General features: G+C 44.2%; 1 protein-coding gene across 1 annotated transcript in view; it reads right to left on the bottom strand.

The window, feature by feature from the left end:
• Positions 1-1,163: 1,163 nt before the first annotated feature.
• The window catches only part of LOC140206427 (vitellogenin-like), a 113,834-nt gene continuing 94,913 nt past the window's right edge, over positions 1,164-20,084 (bottom strand). The window contains 5 exon segments of the mRNA XM_072274795.1: positions 1,164-1,366; positions 1,462-1,612; positions 2,985-3,079; positions 11,265-11,356; positions 18,894-19,086. Coding sequence (XP_072130896.1) covers positions 1,164-1,366; positions 1,462-1,612; positions 2,985-3,079; positions 11,265-11,356; positions 18,894-19,086 — 734 coding nt within the window.

Here is a 20,084-nt window from a genome sequence, read left to right as displayed (position 1 = left end):
GCACCTCCTGTGTAAGTGTAACTCTTTATTGTGCATTTCGTTCTTCCCCTTGCACTGCTGTGATGAAATGATCTGTATGGACAGTACGCAAGGCAGGTCTTTCACTGTAGCTCAGTACATATGACAACAATAAACCAATTTATCAATCTTACACCAGAAAGGCTTGTTTGTGGTTTAATTTATTCAGTCGTTGTAACAATAATTGCATCATCATTTGAGTGAAATCATTCATCAAGACAGCTATATTGTTCACAATTGTTGATGAATGAATATTTTATTCAGATTTTAAAATTCCTGATTAAATTACACATTTCCTGCTTCAGAGTATCTCAGCCATTCAGCAAAGTGTGGCCGTGTAAATCCTCGGCCAAAAAACAAATATTTGGCAATGTAGAAGAGGAAGATAAGCTCTATACTGTAGACAGACATGGTGACCTTATGTCTTGGCACACTGACATGTGCAGTCTGTGTGTGAGTCTGTAGGGAGACTGATGTGTGTTGCTCTCCAATGGAAGCTGGACATGGTAGATGCATTCACGGCATGATCTGTCAATAGATTAATACATGCTTGACTAACAGAACAGAAAGAAACAGGAGCAAGAGAAAGACACACAAAACTCAGTAGGTCAGTCGGCATCTGTGGAAAGGAATGTTTCAGGTCCAGTCCCTTCATTCTCCACAGTTGCTGAAGACCTCTATCAAATCTCCTCTTATTTTCCTGTGCTCTATGGAATAAAGTCCTAATCTATTCAACCTTTCCCTGTGACTCTGGTCAGATCCAACCAACATCCTTGTAAATTTTATCTGTGCCCTTCTTCTGGTTCTAGTCTCACCTAACCTCAGTGGAAAATACCTACTTGTATTTACCCTATTTTTACCCCTCATAATTTTGTATACTTCTATCAAATCTCCTACACTCTACGGAATAAAGTCCTAACCTATTCAACCATTCCCTATGACTCAGGTCCTCAAATCCTGGCAACATCCATATAAGTTTTCTCTGAACTCTTCCAATCTTATTGATTTCTTTCCTGTAAGTAGGAGACCAAAACTGCACACAATACTCCAAATTAGGCCTCACCAATGTCTTATACAATTTCAACAGAACAGCCTAATTTGTATACTCAGTATTTTGTGTTCTCATCCACAATATTCAGTTACTTTCACTTCTCATGTTGGTTTTCTGTCAATAGTGTGGACTTACTGGAGGGTACGCAGTGGAAGTTGACATGACGAGACCGAGTTTCCACAGGTGTACATTGGGCCAGGCACCGCTGTACTGGTTCGACTGAATAGCATCTAGATGCCCGTCCTTCAAAATCAATGATCCTTCCCAATTCCACAAATTCCCGTCGGACTCGGCAGTCTGAAATTCAACGGAGGGATGTTATTGTAACAGGAACAACACAGGTCCAATGGTGCTTCCATGTACATGATCTACACTGGGGTGGACTCACTCACCATCTTTGCAGGAGGTTCCTGGATACAACCAGGACTCGAAAAGATGCTCCACGTCTCTGGCCTCCTCGTGGTTGGGCATGATCAACTTCTTCTCACCATTGTTAAGGCCACAGAGTCCACACGTCTTCCCCATCATCTGGTCGAGGGCCGTCTTCACATAAAGGCAAAAGTATTAACTACAAAGTTAGCAAACTGGTTAGTACGAATGCTTTACACCACTAGTAATCACCAGTTGGAACTTGATTCCCACCACTGTCTGTAAGGAGTTTGTACTGTGATGGGGTCCTGAATTATCCCTATAAACTGTGCTTTTGGAAGAGAGAGAGAGAGGTTCCAAACACAGACACCTTGTTAAAAAGATAGAGAAAGAAAGAGCAAGAGAGGCAAAGACTGCTCACAGTTTGTTTATACTTTCTACAAGGACGCTGCCTGCTTGTAAGTTCTTACAGAGAGAGAAGGGAGGAGCTACTTGAGAGACAGTTGGTATTCAGCACGGTGAGATAAATAGAAGGTCAGATGATAGACCTACAGACAATGGTTTTGGACACTGAATGAGCTTTGTTGTGCCCACAGAAAAGGTGGGTTTTGGAGGATCGATCAGTGGCTCTTGCAGTGTGAAAAGGGTGTGACCGGTGGAGAGTTATTTGTGTGTCCGACCCTCGCCTGGGTTGATAATTCCACCACAGAAGAACGGTCCCCTTTGTTGTGGTCACAGTCGGTGACTTCTAAAGGATTTCGAAGGACAACGGGAAGATTGACAGCGTCAGCTCACCTGAAGACTCAAATCTCTCTCTCCATCACTACTCAACTCAGTACCATGAACTGAACTGAACTTTACTCATTATTGTAAGACTGTATCTATTTACCCCTAGACTTGAAAAAGCTTGGTTTTCATATATATTCCACACTTACTTATATATAATCATTGCTAACCTGTTTGATATATCTGCATTTATGTTACTGTATTGCGTAGTTACTAATAAATACTATTAGTTAATAGCAATACTGGACTCCAAAGTGTTTTCCATTTCTGCTGGTTCTTTAACCCTTCACAGGGTACGTGACAGTACCCTCTCCCTGTGACTGCACAGACTTCCTCTGGGCTTCACCCACATTAAAAGATGTACAGGTTAGGGTTAGTAGGTTGTGGGCATAACCTGAAGGGTGGTAGAGTAGTGTAGCTGTTAGTGTAGAGCTGTTACAGTGCTAGCTACCCTGGTTCAATTCCGCCTGCTGTCTGCACCTTCTCCCCATGACTCTGCAGGTTTCCTCTGTGTGCTTGGATTTCCACCCACATTCCTAAGTTGTACAGGTTCAGGTTAATAAATTGTGGACATGCTACAGTATGTTGGTGCCAAAAGCATGGCAATAGTTGCAAAATGACCCTAGCGCATCCTCAGATTGTGTAGGTCGTTAATGCAAACGACAGATTTCACTGTACAGGTTTATGTGACAAATAAAACTAATCGTCAATATTTAAAAGTTACATTGAAAGCTTTAATCAGTTATTAAGCTGGAGATACCTGGATTTTCTCCCCATCAAAGTACAAGCTCTCAATACTGATTGACGGGGCTTGCAGAGTAATTCCTATCCCGTTCCTTTGAATGGTGATGATATCTAGAAAGCAAACAGATTGCTATTTCTTCAATGGGTTTTATAGGCAAACATGCTAACCTGGTAAAACTGCCCAAAATTCAAGTACAGCTCACACACAGAACTACTGAGGCAGTAGAGGATGGAAGGCCATTAGTTTAAGGTTTTGTTTATTATGTGTGATGTGTGTCATTATGTATGACGTGGGTGATCATTGTCTTTCCATGACCATGATTGTTCTTGGCAAATTTTCTACAGGAGTGGTTTGCTATTGCCTTCTTCTGGGCAGTGTTTACACAAGACGGGTGACCCCTGCCATTGTCAATACTCTTCAGAGATTGTCTGCCTGCTGTCAGTGGTCACAAACAAGGACTTGTGATCTGCACCAGCTGCTCATACGACCATCTACCACCTGCTCCCATGGCTTCACGTGACCCTGTTAGGGAGCTAAGCAGGTGCTAAGCTTGTCCAAGAGCGAACATAAAACATAGAATAGTACAGCACAGTACAGGCCCTTCGGCCCACAATGTTGTACCGACCCTCAAACCCTGCCTCCCATATAAGCCCCCACCTTTGATTCCTCCATATACCTGTCTAGTAGTCTCTTAAACTTCACTAGTGTATCTGCCTCCACCACTGACTCAGGCAGTGCATTCCACACACCAACCACTCTCTGAGTAAAAAACCTTCCTCTAATATCCTCCTTGAACTTCCCACCCCTTACCTTAAAGCCAAGTCCTCTTGTATTGAGCAGTGGTGCCCTGGGGAAGAGGCACTGGCTATCCACTCTAACTATTCCTCTTATTATCTTGTACTCCTCTATCATGTCTCCTCTCATCCTCCTTCTCTCCAAAGAGTAAAGCCCTAGCTCCTTTAATCTCTGATCATAATGCATACTTTCTAAACCAGGCAGCACTCTGGTAATTCTCCTCTGTACCCTTTCCAATGCTTCCACATCCTTCCTATAGTGAGGTGACCAGAACTGGACACAATACTCCAAGTGTGGCCTAACCAGAGTTTTATAGAGCTGCATCATTACATCGCGACTCTTAAACTCTATCCCTTGACTTATGAAAGCTAACACCCCATAAGCTTTCTTAACTACCCTATCCACCTGTGAGGCAACTTTCAGGGATCTGTGGACATGTACCCCCAGATTCCTCTGCTCCTCCACACTACCAAGTATCCTGCCATTTACTTTGTACTCTGCCTTGGACTTTGTCCTTCCAAAGTGTACCACCTCACACTTCTCCGGGTTGAACTCCATCTGCCACTTCTCAGCCCACTTCTGCATCCTATCAATGTCTCTCTGCAATCTTTGACAATCCTCTACACTATCTACAACACCACCAACCTTTGTGTTGTCTGCAAACTTGCCAACCCAGCCTTCTACCCCCACATCAAGGTTGTTAATAAAAATCACGAAAAGTAGAGGTCCCAGAACAGATCCTTGTGGGACACCAGTAGTCACAATCCTCCAATCTGAATGTACTCCCTCCACCACCACCCTCTGCCTTCTGCAGACAAGCCAATTCTGAAGCCACCTGGCCAAACTTCCCTGGATCCTATGCCTTCTAACTTTCTGAATAAGCCTACCGTGTGGAACCTTGTCAAATGCCTTACTAAAATCCATATAGATCACATCCACTGCACTACCCTCATCTATATGCCTGGTCACCTCCTCAAAGAACTCTATCAGGCTTGTTAGACATGATCTGCCCTTCACAAAGCCATGCTGACTGTCCCTGATCAGACCATGATTCTCTAAGTGTCTATAGATCCTATCTCTAAGAATCTTTTCCAACAGCTTTCCCACTACAGACGTAAGGCTCACTGGTCTATAATTACCCGGACTATCCCTACTACCTTTTTTGAACAAGGGAACAACATGCACCTCCCTCCAATCCTCCGGTACCATTCCCGTGGACAACGAGGACATAAATATCCTAGCCAGAGGCTCAGCAATCTCTTCTCTCGCCTCGTGGAGCAGCCTGGGGAATATTCCGTCAGGCCTCGGGGACTTATCTGTCCTAATGTATTTTAACAACTCCAACACCTCCTATCCCTTAATATCAGCATGCTCCAGAACATCAACCTCACTCATATTGTCCTCATCATCATCAAGTTCCCTCTCATCGGTGAATACTGAAGAGAAGTATTCATTGAGGACCTTACTCACTTCCACAGCCTCCAGGCACATCTTCCCACCTTTATCTCTAATCGGTCCTACCTTCACTCCTGTCATCCTTTTTTTCTTCACATAATTGAAGAATGCCTTGGGGTTTTCCTTTACCCTACTCACCAAGGCCTTCTCATGCCCTCTTCTTGCTCTTCTCAGCCCCTTCTTAAGCTCCTTTCTTGCTTCCCTATATTCCTCAATAGACCCATCTGATCCTTGCTTCCTAAACCTCATGTATGCTGCCTTCTTCCACCTGACTAGATTTTCCACCTCACTTGTCACCCATGGTTCCTTCACCCTACCATTCTTTATCTTCCTCACCGGGACAAATTTATCCTTTACATCCCGCAAGAGATCTCTAAACATCGACCACATGTCCATAGCACATTTCCCTGCAAAAACATCATCCCAATTCACACCCGCAAGTTCTAGCCTTATAGCCTCATAATTTGCCTTTCCCCAATTAAAAATTTTCCTGTCCTCTTTGATTCTATCCTTTTCCATGATAATTATAAAGGCCAGGGAGTGGTGGTCACTGTCCCCTAGATGCTCACCCACTGAGAGATCTGTGACCTGACCCAGTTCATTACCTAGTACTAGATCTAGCATGGCATTCCCCCTGGTCAGCCTGTCCACATACTGTGACAGGAATCCATCCTGGACACACTTAACAAACTCTGCCCCATTTAAACCCTTGGAACTAATCAGGTGCCAATCAATATTAGGGAAGTTAATGATAACAACCCTGTTATTTTTGCACCTTTCCAAAATCTGCCTCCCAATCTGCTCCTCTGTATCTCTGCTGCTACCAGAGGGCCTATAGAATACCCCTAGCAGAGTAACTGCTCCCTTCCTGTTCCTGACTTCCACCCATATTGACTCAAAAGAGGATCCTGCTACATTACCCACCCTTTCTGTAGCTGTAATAGTATCCCTGACCAGTAATGCCACCCCTCCTCCCCTTTTTCCGCCCTCTCTATCCCTTTTAAAGCACTGAAATCCAGGAATATTGAGAATCCATTCCTGTCCTGGTGCCAGCCAAGTCTCTGTAACGGCCACTACATCATAATTCCATGTATGTATCCAAGCTCTCAGTTCATGACCTGCAGGCTAGTGGAGGGAAAGAGTGACCTACACCTCCTTTGGTAGGGGCACATCTCTGCACCACCATCCAAGGTTAAGGTTTAGTTTTTCAGTGCGAGCATCTGTCTCTGAGTCTGTGCCATATCTGTGTCAGACAGTGTATACATATCTTGCAAAACCTTCAGTAGTTGCATAGACACATGAAGAGCAGACTATCTGTTGGATGGAAGTGACCAACAACTCTGATAGAGGCAGATGCCAAGTTTTTAAGCTCACCAGTAGGAGGTGGTGCTTTAGCACTGCTGGCCCACCACCTCGAGGGAGTCTTGATCATAAGCGGGCCGAAACTCCTGAAGACAGGTGGCAGATCAACTGATGATCCCACTGGTGATAGCACAGGACAGTTAACATCTTAGTCCATGTGTATTTTGTAACTCTTTTGTTCTGGACACCAGTGACTACCAGGAATAGTCTGGTTGGCAACCGGGAATAGTCCGGTGACAGCATGGAGAGACAGCGGACAGCCAGGAAAGACTGGCACCGGGGGTGTCAGGATTGGCAGTCCGGGCATCAGCTCAAAAGAGCACCGACCTCTTGAAGCTTCTAGTTCACATGGAGAAACATACCCACGGGGTCCTCCAAGAGGGAGGGAGAATGATGGACCCAATCGGACGGATACAGTTAATTACAGGGAACGACTATGACCAAGAGCTAGGATAAGAGGCTCTGAGTGTCCAGTGTGTTGGTGTGGGAGAGCATTTTCCAGCATTAAAGGTTTACGAGTCCACCAAGCAAAGTTGAAGTGCTATTCCATCCCAGTGGATGAAGATGAGATTTCTTCACCAAGCACAGATGATGTGGTCTTTTCAACCACTGATTCACAAGCCACAGCAATTCGCTCTGGAGAGAGTCATCATACTCCAGGTCAGACGAGAGATAACCCAGGTCAGGTTTCAGACCACAGTACCCAGGTAGATTCTTTGCATGATGGCAGTGGCGAGGAGGTAGAGAAGAAGAGGAAGGTCAGGTGGCCAGCAATGGCAGATGAGAAGGCTTGGCATGTGTTTGATGAGGATATCAGTGTGATGTTGAAGAAAACTCTCAGGGGAACATCAAAGAGAAAGTTGGAAGTGATGGGCGATATGATTTACGATGTTGGAAAGTACAGGCTTGCTTTGGTTGAGTTGAAGAAAGCAAAGCCTACACAGCAACCAAGCAGGCGCCAGAAGGAGATTAGTAGGTTGAGGAGAGAGCTTAGATCGTTGAGACAGAGGTGGAAGGTAGCAAGTGAGGGTGACAAGCCAGGGCTTGCTGACCTCTGAGAGCATTTTCAAATAAAGTTAGCATCACTCCGTTGTGCAGAGTCACAATGTAAAAAGAGAAAGAAGAGAGAGAAGGCAAGAAAGTCGTTCTTTGAGAACCCTCACAAGTTCATAAAGAAACTGTTTGAACAAAGTAAGAGTGGGCAGCTTAACATCTCTCAACAAGAACTTGAGGATCACCTAGCAAGCACTTACTCTAATGAACAGCAGGAGACTCCTTTGCTTGACATTTCAGGGCTTGTGAAACCTACCAAGCCCGGAGTGAAGTTCAATCTGTCAGAACCCAAACTGGCAGAAGTGGAACGGTTCATCAGAAAGGCAAGGTCAGGCTCAGTGCCAGGACCTAATGGAGTGCCGTATAAGGTGTTCAAGAAGTGTGAACAGCTGAGGAAATACTTGTGGAGATTGTTAAAGGTGGTGTGGAGACAAGGTGTTGTTCCTTTGTCATGGAGTGAGGCTGAAGGAGTATACATCCCGAAGGAAGAGAATTCTTCTACTTTGAATCAGTTCTGACCAATTTCACTCCTGAATGTAGAGGGGAAGATTATGTTTGGCATTCTGGCAGAAAGAATATCTTCATTTGTGATTGAAAATGGATTAGTAAATACATCTGTGCAGAAGGCAGGAATACCAGGCTTCCCAGGATGCCTTGAACATTCCAGTATGATATGGCATACCATCCAGGAGTCAAAAAGGTTGAGAAGAAATCTGGCTGTAGTTTGCCTTGATCTGGCAAATGCGTATGGTTCTGTTCCCCATGTCCTGATTGAGTTTGCGATGGAATTCCTATGGATTCCCGCGAAGGTGAGGAACTTTGTTACGCAGTACTACAACGATTTCCGGATGAGGTTTTCCACTCAGCAATTTACAAGTAGGTGGCAGAGCTTGGATGTTGGAATCCCAATGGGATGTGCAATTTCACCCATCCTTTTTGTGTTAGCTATGGAGGTTATTGTGAGGGCTGCAGAATCAGTGGGACCAGGTGTCGCACATGATGACAGAGAGGAGTTACCACCAATATGAGTGTTCATAGATGTTCTTACCCTTTTGGGTCCCAGCACGGAGGCAGTGGAAAATGTACTATCTAGACTCGAGGAGCTAATGGATTGGGGAAGAATGAAGTTCAAAACCAAGAAGTCAAGGAGCCTTGTTCTTAGGAGAGGAAAGCTGGTTGACTTTCATTTCACCCTTTGTGGAGAGGAGATTCCATCCATCCAGGACCAACCAGTTAAGAGCCTCGGGCGATGGTACACAGAGGAGCTGAGAGACACCAAGAGGGTTCAAGAGACAGCAGAACAGATCAGCAGAGGTCTGATGTCTGTTGACAAGTGTGGCTTGCCTGGCAAGTTGAAGTTGTGGTGCTTGCAGTACGGACTGAAGCCACGGATAATGTGGCCGCCAACTGTCTATGAAGTGGCAATGTCCCACATTGAGGCAACGGAACGGAAGATCAACAAGTATGTGAAGAAGTGGCTTGGAGTACCGAGCAGCCTCACCAATGTTGCAATCCACAGTAGCCAGACAAAGCTTACCATCCCAGTGCAATCCCTTGTTGAGGAAGTCAAGGTAGCCAAGGTAAGATCATTCTTGATGCTTCGAGACTCAAAAGACCCTGTCATCAAGAACACCCAGCCAGATGTGAGATCAGGCAGGAAGTGGTCAGCCCGTGTAGCAGTTGATGAGGCAGAGTCCAGATTGAAGCACAAGGAGACGGTTGGGGCTATCCAGCTAGGCTGCCAGGGACTTGGGTGGACAACCCACAAGAGTTGGTCATCTCCTACAGGTAAGGAGAGCCGTGAGCTTGCAACACAAGAAATACGAGCAGTAGAAGAGGAGAAGAGGTTAACTAAAACAGCTGGCCTGGCCAAACAAGGGGCTTGGACCCAGTGGGAAAGTGTTGAACGACGGCATCTATCTTGGAATGTTCTGTGGCAGATGGAACCACTCCGCATTTTTTTTTTATGCAGAGCAGCGGACGACCTGCTCCCAACACCCGCCAACCTCAGCACCTGGTATGAAGATAAGACAGACAGGTGTGTTGCTTGTGGCGAGAAGGGAACAATTCAACATATTTTGAGTGCATACAGAGTCAATCTTTCCAGTGGCATGTACACTTGGAGACATAACAACGTTCTCAAAGTTGTAACAGAAGCGGTTGAGCAGAGAGTACTGCAGCACAACTTATCTCATGCCCCATGCTGCACAGAACATCGCATATCATTTGTGAAAGAAGGCTCCAAGTCAAGGATGTACAGCATAGGCTCACGATCAAGCATACTTTCTTCAGCCAATGATTGGTGTGTCAAGGCCAACCTGGACGGGAAAGGCAGTTTCCCGGAGCAAATAGCTTTCACCACATTGCGTCCAGATATAATCGTATGGTCTGACACCAGTAGAGAAGTGGTTATTGGTGAACTCACAGTCCCCTGGGAAGACAACAGTGATGAAGCCCATGAGCGCAAGTTAACCAAGTATGCAGAATTAAGATCAGAGTGCGGAGACAGAGGGTGGAAGGTCTCATGCTATCCATTCGAAGTAGGCTGCCGTGGGTTTATTGCGTTCACTCTCCAGAAGTGGCTGCGTGACCTTGGCTTCACTGGAAGAGAGATCAAGTCAACCAGCAGGACTGTAGCTGAGGCAGCAGAGAAAGGATCAGTATGGGTGTGGACCAAGTATATCCAGAGGGGCAGATAGTCAGACAGTGTATACATATCCTGCAAACCCTTCAGTAGTTGCATAGACACCTAAAGAGTAGACTATCTGTTGGATGGAAGTGACCAACAACTCTGGCAGAGGCAGATGCCAAGTTTTTAAGCTCACCAGTGGGAGGTGGTGCTTTAGCACTGCTGGCCCACCACCTCGAGGGAGTCTTGATCATAAGCGGGCCGAAACTCCTGAAGACAGGTGGCAGATCAACTGATGATCCCACTGGTGATAGCACAGGACAGTTAACATCTTAGTTCACGTGTATTTTGTAACTCTATGAGTATGAGGATAGGCTGAGCATTGTGAGGCTTTTCCCTTTGGATTGAAGGAGGATGAAGTGTACAAGATGATAAGAGGCACAGATCAGAGGATAGCTACTGGCACATATAGTGTACCATCATGAAGGATCCCACCCACCCTATTCATGGACTGTTTGTCCCACTCCCATCAGGAAGGAGGTTACATAGCATCCACACCAGGACCACCAGACTCAAAAACAGTTACCTTCCCCAAACAGTAAGGCTGATCAACATCTCCAACCAGTAACCCACCCCTCCACACCCCCAACCACCACTACTTTATCATTTCCTGTCAGTCACCTTGTGTACAGACACTGCTGCGTCCAGCGACACTTTATAGACGTACAGTCACTCTGTGGATATAAACCATCTTATGTATTTATATTTATTGTTTTTATTATTACTATTGTGTTCTTTATCTTACTGTGTTTTTTTGTGCTGCATCAGATCCAGAGTAACAATTATTTCATTCTCCTTTACACTTGTGTACTGGAAATGATATTAAATTATCTTGAATCACCCTGTCCTACACTGGGTCCTCGATAGTCATCCCCAACCCTGGTCGGGGCAATAACATCCCCAGTAACAGTTCCAACAACAACTGGGAAATATTGACTCACCACTTAACACCGTTTGTTCGTCTCTCAGAGCGGTTTCAACAGAGTCCACCATGAGCTTGACTCCATCCTCTGTGGGATAAGCTTCAATTACACTGTCAAAAGGAAAACCAAGATTACACCCCATAAGACATAGGAGGAGAATTAGGCCATTGAGTCTGCTCCACCATTCCATCGGGGCTGATTCATTGTCCCTCTCAAGCCCATTCTTCTGCCTTCTTCCCGTAACTTTTGTCACCCTGACTAATCAAGAATCTATCAATCTCCATTTTAAATATACTCAATGATGTAGTATCCATAGTGTTTGTAACAATGAATTCCAAGATTCACCACCCTCTGGTTGAAGAAATTCCTCCTTGCTCCATTCTAAATGGACATTCCTCTATTTTGAGGCTGCGCCATCTGGTCCTAAACTCTCCCGCCGTAGGAAGCATCCTCTCCACATCCACTCTATCCAAGCTTTCAATATTCGATAGCTTTCAAAGAGAATCCCCATCATTCTTCTAAATTCCAGTCAATACAGAACCAGAGCCATCAAACATTCCTCATACGCTCACCCTTTTATTCCTGAATTTATTCTTGTAAACCCCCTATGGAGTCACATCCTTTCTTAGATATGATGTTCAAAACTGCCCTCAATCTCCGATTGTAGTCTGAAAAATGCCCTATAAAGCCTAGGCATTACATCCTTGCTTTTATTTTATAATCCTTTCAAAGTGAATGCTAACATTGCATTTCTCTTCTGCACCACCAATTCAACCTGCACGTTAACCTTTAGTTCTGTTGAAATAGCACAGGATTATTGGGGAAGGGAGCAAGGTAAAGAGGAAGAGACAGTGATTCATTATTCATTTATTTATTAGAGATACAACCCACTGAGCTGCACCACCAATAACACATCTATTTAATCACAGGGCAATCTACAATGACCTACTACCCAGTAAATCTTTGCACTGGGGGAGGAAAGCAGAGGACACAGAGGAAACTTTGGCAGTCACAGGGAGAATGTACAAACGGCACCAGAACTGAACACGTTACAGTTCCGACATCATGAGCTGTAATATCATCGTGCTAAGCTCTACGCTACTGCGGCGCCCTAGTTGTGTTACGCTCCTGAGCTGGTGACTGAGGGGCCAGGTCTAATACTGCACATCTGATGAAAACTATTCAAAAATCATTGGATTTCTCTCTTCACAGAGGCTGACTGTCCTGCTGAGTGTCCCACACATTATTACAATTACCATCAATTACAGGACAATACCAATGTACTCTCAGGTCCTTTTTCCTCCAAAAAGTGATGCTTCAAGAAGGCAGCATCCATCGGTAAGGAACCTCACCACTTAGGACATGCCCTCTTCTCATTGCTCCTGGTACAGGAGCCAGAAGACACACACTCAATATTTTAGGAACAGCTTCTTCCCTTCCACCATTTGATTTCTGAACAGACCATGAACCCATGAACACTTCCTCACTATTTTTGAACTACTTCATATTTCATTTACTTTATTAATTTATTGTTTGTTTTATATATTTCACTGTACTCCCTATTTAGTTCTCTTCTTGCAATATTTATTTATTAATATTTCCTATTATAAAGTAGAGTATATTAATGTATTGCAGTGCACTACTGCCACAAAACAACACATTCCACAAAGTAAACCTGCTTCTGATTTTGAATCATTTTCCATCAGGGCAGACTGAGAATTGAGAGCAGGTTTAAAAATTACTATCCCCAAAAGTGACCTTGAATAGCTGTAACAAATGAATTGCATCAACAATTCTCTTGTCCCCCTTCTTCTTCAGCCCTTTATCTCTTCCACCTATCACCTCCCAGCTTCTCACCTTGTCCTCCTCCTCCCATCATCTTATTCTGGCTTCTGCCCCCTTCCTTTCCAGTCCTGATGAAGGATCTTGGCCTCAAATGTTCACTGTTTATTTCCCTCCATGGATGCTGCCTGACCTGCAGAGTTCTTCCAGAATTTTGTGTGTGTTGCTCTGGATTTCAAGCATCTGCAGAATCTCTTCTGTTTAATAGAACCTCTAGTACAAATGTTCCCAGCCTGGGCTCCATGGCCTGATAAATATTAGGGGTGCATAGCATTAAAAAAATGGTTGAGAATCCCTGCTCTAGTTTGAAATCAAAGTATTTGATATTTTGAGCAGATCTAGAGATCGGAGAGCCACTTTAGCTATGACTACAGCAACACAGTTGTCTAGGGTGGATCAGTGGCGTGGCAAAAAGACCCATTGTCTCAGAGGAAGGGAAGATTGCCAGTTCCTAAAGTAATGAGTGTGTGTCTTCAGACTCCAATACCACCTCCTTGATGGTATCAATAAGAAGGAGTGACAGGCTGGGTGTGATTGGTGGATCCAGGTGGGGAGGGGTGATAAGAAAATGGAGGAGAGGAGAGTGGGGATAGTGACAGAGGCTGGAGGTGATGGGTGGATTCAGGTGAGGAGGGACAATAGGCAGATGGAGGAGGGGAGAGTGGGAATCGTGACAGAGCTGGGAGGTGATGGGTGGATTCAGGTGAGGAGGGACAATAGGCAGATGGAGGAGGGGAGAGTGGGAATCGTGACAGAGCTGGGAGGTGATGGGTGGATCTAGGTGAGGAGGGGGGATAGGCAGATAGAGGAGGGGAGAGTGGGCATAGCAACAGAGGCTGGGGGTATTGGGTGCAGGTGACAAAGAGCTGCAGATAATGGAATCGATGGGAGAGAGAGTGAACCACAGAAGAAAGCAAGGGAGGTAGGGTGGGCAGATGGGGACAGTTGGGGAGGGGACCCAGTGTGAGGAACTCACATAAAATGCTGTGGGAATTCAGCAGGTCCGGCAGCATCTATGCAGGGGAATAAACAGATGATATTTTGAGCTAAGACCTTTCATCAGGGTCTAGGCCGGAATGTTTCTGACCGAGTGAGAGGAGCATGTGGGTGATGGGCAGATGGAACAGGTGGAGGAGGGTAAGGAAACAGGGTGAGGGAGGGGCTAAGGTAGGTGTAGGAACAATTGGATAGATCAGGAAGAGAGAAAGGGGACAAAGAGGGAGCAAATTACTTGAAATTGGAAAGAATAATTCCCTGTCAGACTGAAAGAGGGGAAAAATGTATCTTTCTGTGATAGAGATTCAAGAGATTCTTCAGATGCTGGAAATCTAAGTCACTGTACACAAAATGCTTGACATGCATTTAATGTGATAAGGGTTAAATTCAAAGGAGACATGCAGGGGAAGTTTTCAATTTTACACAGTGAATGGTGGGTGCTGCCAGATATGATGGTGGAGGCAGGTATGATAGAAAGGTTCAAGAGGCTCTTGGACAGACAGCAAATATGCAGGAAATGACTCTGATGGGAATTATATAAAGGCCCCCAAACAGTAGCCAGGATGTAGGATATATATTTCAGTGGGAAATAGAAATGAATGTTAAAAAGGACAATGTTACAATAGTCATGGGAGATTTCAGTATGCATATAGATTGGGAAAATCAGGTAGGTACCGGATACCAAGAGAGGTAATTTGTAGAGTGCTCATGAGATGGCTTTTCAGAGCAACGTGGCTGAGCCGACTAGGGAACAAGCAATTCCAGAGTGGGTGTTGTGTAATGAACTAGATTTGATTAAGGTAAAGGAACCCTTGGGTGCTAGTGATCAAATTGTGATGGAATTCACCCTGCAGTTTAAGAGAAAATAAGGTCAGATGTATCAGTATTAATGTGGAGTAAAGGGAATTACAGAGGCATGAGAGAGAAGCTGGCTTTAAGGGGAAAATCTTGCCTGAAAAGTCTCTTAGAATTCTTTGAGAAAATAACAGACTGGATAGACAAAGGAGAATGAAAGCAACACACACAAAATGCTGGAGGAACTCAGCAGGCTGAGCAGCATCTAGGAAAAAGGAGTACAGTCGACATTTTGGGCTGAAACCCTTCAGCAGAACTTCTGTGTGTGTTTCGCGGATCTCCAGCATCTGCAAATTTTCTCTTGTTGGGGAGTCAGGGCATGCTGTTTATTTGGATTTTCAGAAGGTCTTTGACAAAGTGCCACACATAAGGCTGCTTAACAAGATAAGAACCCATGGTATTACTGAAAAGATACTGGCATGGATAGAAGATTGGCTGACAAGCAGGAGGCAAAGTGTGGGAGTAAAAGAGGCCTAATCTGGTTGGTTGCTGGTGACTAGTGGTGTCTCGCAGGGGTTGGTATTGTAACCGCTTCTTTTCACATTATATATCAATGATCTGGATGATGGAATTGATGGCTTTATGGGCAAGTTTGCAGATGATACAAAGGTGGAGGGGCAGGTACTGTTGAGGAAGGTGAGAGTTTGTAGAAGGACAGATTGGGAGAATGGGTAAAGACGTGGCAGCTAGAATATAGGGTAGGGAAGTGTATGGCCATGCATGTCGGTAGAAGGAATAAAGGTGTAGACAATTTTCTAACTGAAGCAATTTCAGAAAGCATAGATGCAAGGGGGTTTGGGAATACCAGTGCGGGATTCCCTGCAGGTTAACTTGCAAATTGAGTCAATAGTAAGGAAGGCAAACGCAATGGAGGAGGACACTGGTGGGGATGATGACAGAGCAGAGATGGCTTAAGTTTCTGGGAATAGTTCACAAGGTGCAAGGTAGATATGTCCCACAGAAGAAGCTCTGTGGAGTAGGGAACTGTAGCTGACAAGGGAAGGTAAGGACTGCATAAATGCCAAGGGAAGGGTGTACAAGGTAGCAAAAGTGAATGGGAAGGTGGATGATTGGGAAGCTTTTAAAATCCAACAAAAGGAAACTAAAAAAAAAGCTACAAGAAGGGAAAAGATGAAATATGAGGGCAGACTAGCCAATAATATAAAGCAAGATACTAAAAGTTTTTTTCAATTATATGAAGATAAAAGGGAGGTGAGAGTGGATATTGGACACTGGAAAATGATGCTGGGGAGGTAGTAATGGGGGACAAAGAAATAGCAGATGGACTTAATGGATACTTTGCACCTGTCTTCACTGTGGAAGACACTAGCAGTGTGCCAGAGGTCCGTGAGTGTCAGGGAGCAGAAGCGAGTGCCATTGATATTACAATGGAACAAGTGCGAGGCAAATTCAAAGGTCTTAAGGTGGATAAGTCACCTGGACCAGATGGACTACATCCCAGAGTCCTGAGAGAGGTTGCTGAAGGGATAATGGATGCATCGGTTGTGATCTTTCAAGACTCAATTGATCCTGACATGGTCCTGGAGGACTGGAAGAGTGCAAATGTCACTCCACTCTTTAAGAAGAAAGGAAGGCAAAAGAGAGGAAATTATAGGTCAGTTATCCTAACCTCAGTGGTTGGGAAAGTGTCGGAAGTTTCAGGGTGTTTGGACACTAATGATAGAATAAGTCAAAGTCAGCATGGTTTCTGTAAAGGGAACTCTTGCCTGACAAATCTATTAGCGTTCTTTAAGAAAGTACAAGCAGGGTGGACAAAGGAGAGGCAGTGGATGTCACTTGGATTTTCAGAAGGCATTTGATAAGGTGCCACACACGAGGCTGCTTGACAGGATAAAATCCTATGTCTTTACAGGAATGATACTGGCATGAATAGAGGAATGACTGACAGGCAGGAGGCAGTGAGTGGGAATAAAGAGGGCAGTTTCTGGTTGGCTGCCAGTGACTAGTGGTGTTCCTCAGGAGTCAGTATTGGGACTGCTACTTTGCACATTGCTTGTCACTGATTTGGATAATGGAATTGATGGCTTTGTGGAAAAGTTTGCAGATGATATGAAGATAAGTGGAGGGATAGCTGGGGCTGAAGAAGAAATGGGATTGCAGCAGGACTTCAGACAAATTGGATGAATTGGGCAAAAAGTAGCAGATGGAAGACAGTGCTGGGAAATGTAGAATAATGCATTTTGGTAAAAGGAACAATTGTGTGGACTATTATATAAATGGGGAAATGGTTCAAACATCAGATGTGAAGAAGGACTTAGGAGTCCTTGTGCAAGACTCCTAGAAGGTTATTTACAGGTTGAGTCTATGGTAAAGAAGGCAAATGCGATGTTGGCATTTATTTCAAGGGGAATAGACTATAAAAGTAAGGAAATAACACTGAGGCTTTATAAGACACTAGTCAGGCTGCACTTGGAGTATTGTCAACAGTTTTGGGTCCCATATCTCAGAAAGGAGGCGTTGTCATTGGAGAGAGTCCAGAGGAAGTTCACAAAGATGATTCTGGGAATGAAGAGGTTAACATATGAGGAGCGTTTGGCAGCCTTGGGCCTGTACTCATTGGAATTTAGAAGAATGTGGGGGAGATCTCATTGAAACCTACCAAATGTTGAAAGATCTGAATAGGGTGGATGTGGAGCAGATGTTTCCTATGGTGGGGGTATCCAGAACTAGAGGGCACAGCCTCAAAATTGAGGGGTGTCCTTTTAGGAATTTTTTTAGCTGGGGAGTAGTAAATCTGTGGAATGCTTTACCATAAACTGCAGTGGAGGCCAATTCTGTGAGTATATTTAAGGCGGAAGTTGATAATTTCCTGATTGGTCAGGGCATCAAAGGATACGGTGAGAAAGCAGGTGTATGGGGTTGTGGAATTCGGGATCAACACAATGGAATGACGGAGTAGACTTGATGGGCTGAATGGCCTAATTCTGCTCCTCTGTCTTATGGTCTAACAATAGCATTCTTTTCAAGAGTCCTTGAACATATGAGCAAAGAAGTAATGCAAAGGCATTTTAAGGGTTTGGTCACACCGCACTTGGAGAATTGAGAGCAGTTTTGGACCTCTTATCTAAAGAAGGATGTGCCAGCATTGGAGAATGTCCAGAGGAGATACACAGAATGATTCTGGGAATGAAAAGGTTAATTTATGAGGAGCATTTGATGGTTCTGGGCCTACACCAGCTGGAGATTAGAAGAACCAGGGGACTCTCATTGAAACCTATTGAATATTGAACGGCCTGGACAGAGTGGATGGGGAGAGGATATTTCATATAGTGGGCGAGTCTAGGACCAGAGAGCACAGTTTTGGAATAGAAGGATGTCTCTTTAGAACAGAAATGAGGAGGAATATCTTTCGCTAGGGGATGGTTAATCTGTGGAATTCATTGCCACAGATGGCTGTGGAGGACAAGCTATTAAGTATATTTAAAGCTGAAGTTGATAGACTCATGATTAGTAAAGGTGTCAAAGGTTATGGGGAGAAGACAGGAGAATGGGTTTGAGAAGGATAATAAATTAGCCAAGGTAGATGGAATAGCAGAACAGATTCGATGGGCCAAAGGGCCTAATTCTGTTCCTGTGTCTTATAGTCTAATTCAGCTTCAATACTTAGCCTCTACATTAATAATTAATTCTTGCAGGGTAGAAACTAGCTTGTAGTAATGTGCAGTTACTGCAGTTGTAGAACTACTGGCTCAGAGCTCTGTGAGCTTGGGTGCTGCATGATAAATTGGTTTATTACTGTCACGTGTACTGAGGTACAGTGAAAACCTTGCCTTGCATACCATCCCTACAGATCAATTTGTTACAGCAGTGTACTCAGCAGTTCATTAGTACAAGGGAAAACTGATTCAAGATGCCACAAGTCTATGTTTTAATGAAAGTTACATCAGATGCATTGACATTAGTCATCTTTCTGATGTAAGGTTGGCTACTTACGTATTGGTGGCCGATACAAGCAGTTTGATTCTCTTCTTTGTTTGCTGACTCTCAGCGCGCTTCATTAGCAGCACAAAGGCTGGAGTGGGGGTACAGTCCTTGGTCAAAACGTAGAAGCAGTCGTTGGGTATGTGATAATTTAGTTCGTTACTGTCAAAGGTGACAACTCGGTCATTCGTGACAGTGCATTCCTCTGCGGAAGAGAGAATAAAAACATGAATAGAAGATTTCTGAACTGTTTGATCAGCAAGATTCAGTCTTATTCACCGGCTTTGGAACAGACTTGATGGGCCAAGTGGCCTAATTCTACTCCTATTTCTTATGGTTTCTTGATCTCTATCTTTGTGGGAGGAACCTCCACCACTCATAAACAGAAGAGATTCTACAAGCGCTGGAAATCCAGAGTAACACACAAAAAAATGCCTGATGAAGGGCCTCGGCTCATAACAACAACCGTTTATTTCTCTCCTTCGATGCTGTCTGACCTGCTGAGTTCCTCCAAGATTCTGTGTAATCTCCTCAACTCTCTTGTTAACACCTTCTGAATCCCAAATGGATTTATTAATGAATACTTATGAACACAAGACAATAGATTCTCTCTGAAGCTTATCAATTACTGTACGTTTAATATTTTAATTATATCTATCAGGTTGCAATCAGGGACCATTTATTTTTGAGGAAAGGCCCCTCAATAACCTTAACACTCCTCATCGTTATAACCTCTTCAATATAATCATTTTTGTTGCGTTTTGTAACTCCAAAACATAAAACTGATTCAAATGAAGCTGGGAGTCCAAAATACAGGTGTGACTTCAATTTTACTATAGTCAAGGTGCATGTGTCACGTGGAAGTGTGATGACCCATGCAATTAATGTGTTTTTACGTATAATCCTTACTGAATTATTCAAAGAAACAAGAATGCTTACTGAACCAAGAACTTTAATTTAAGGTAAGAAGCTGTAATGATCAGCTAGGTTAACCTAGAACGTAGAACACTACCACACATCATAGGCCCTTCAGCCTATAATGTATCCTATCCTCCTTCACTCTAAAGAGAAAGGTTCAATATTGTGACAGTCCTTGTCTCCTCCATCCTTTCAGATGTGATTAGAATCTGGAATCAGTTCTGGGTTTACCCATTCTCTGGGAGAAAATATTCTTCCTAAACCTTCCCAATTTTAATACTCAAC

Source organism: Mobula birostris, chromosome 12, assembly GCF_030028105.1.
Source record: "Mobula birostris isolate sMobBir1 chromosome 12, sMobBir1.hap1, whole genome shotgun sequence".
NCBI lineage: Eukaryota > Metazoa > Chordata > Chondrichthyes > Myliobatiformes > Myliobatidae > Mobula > Mobula birostris.
Note: the sequence above shows the minus strand (reverse complement) of the source record. Positions and strands in the feature narration are given on the sequence as shown.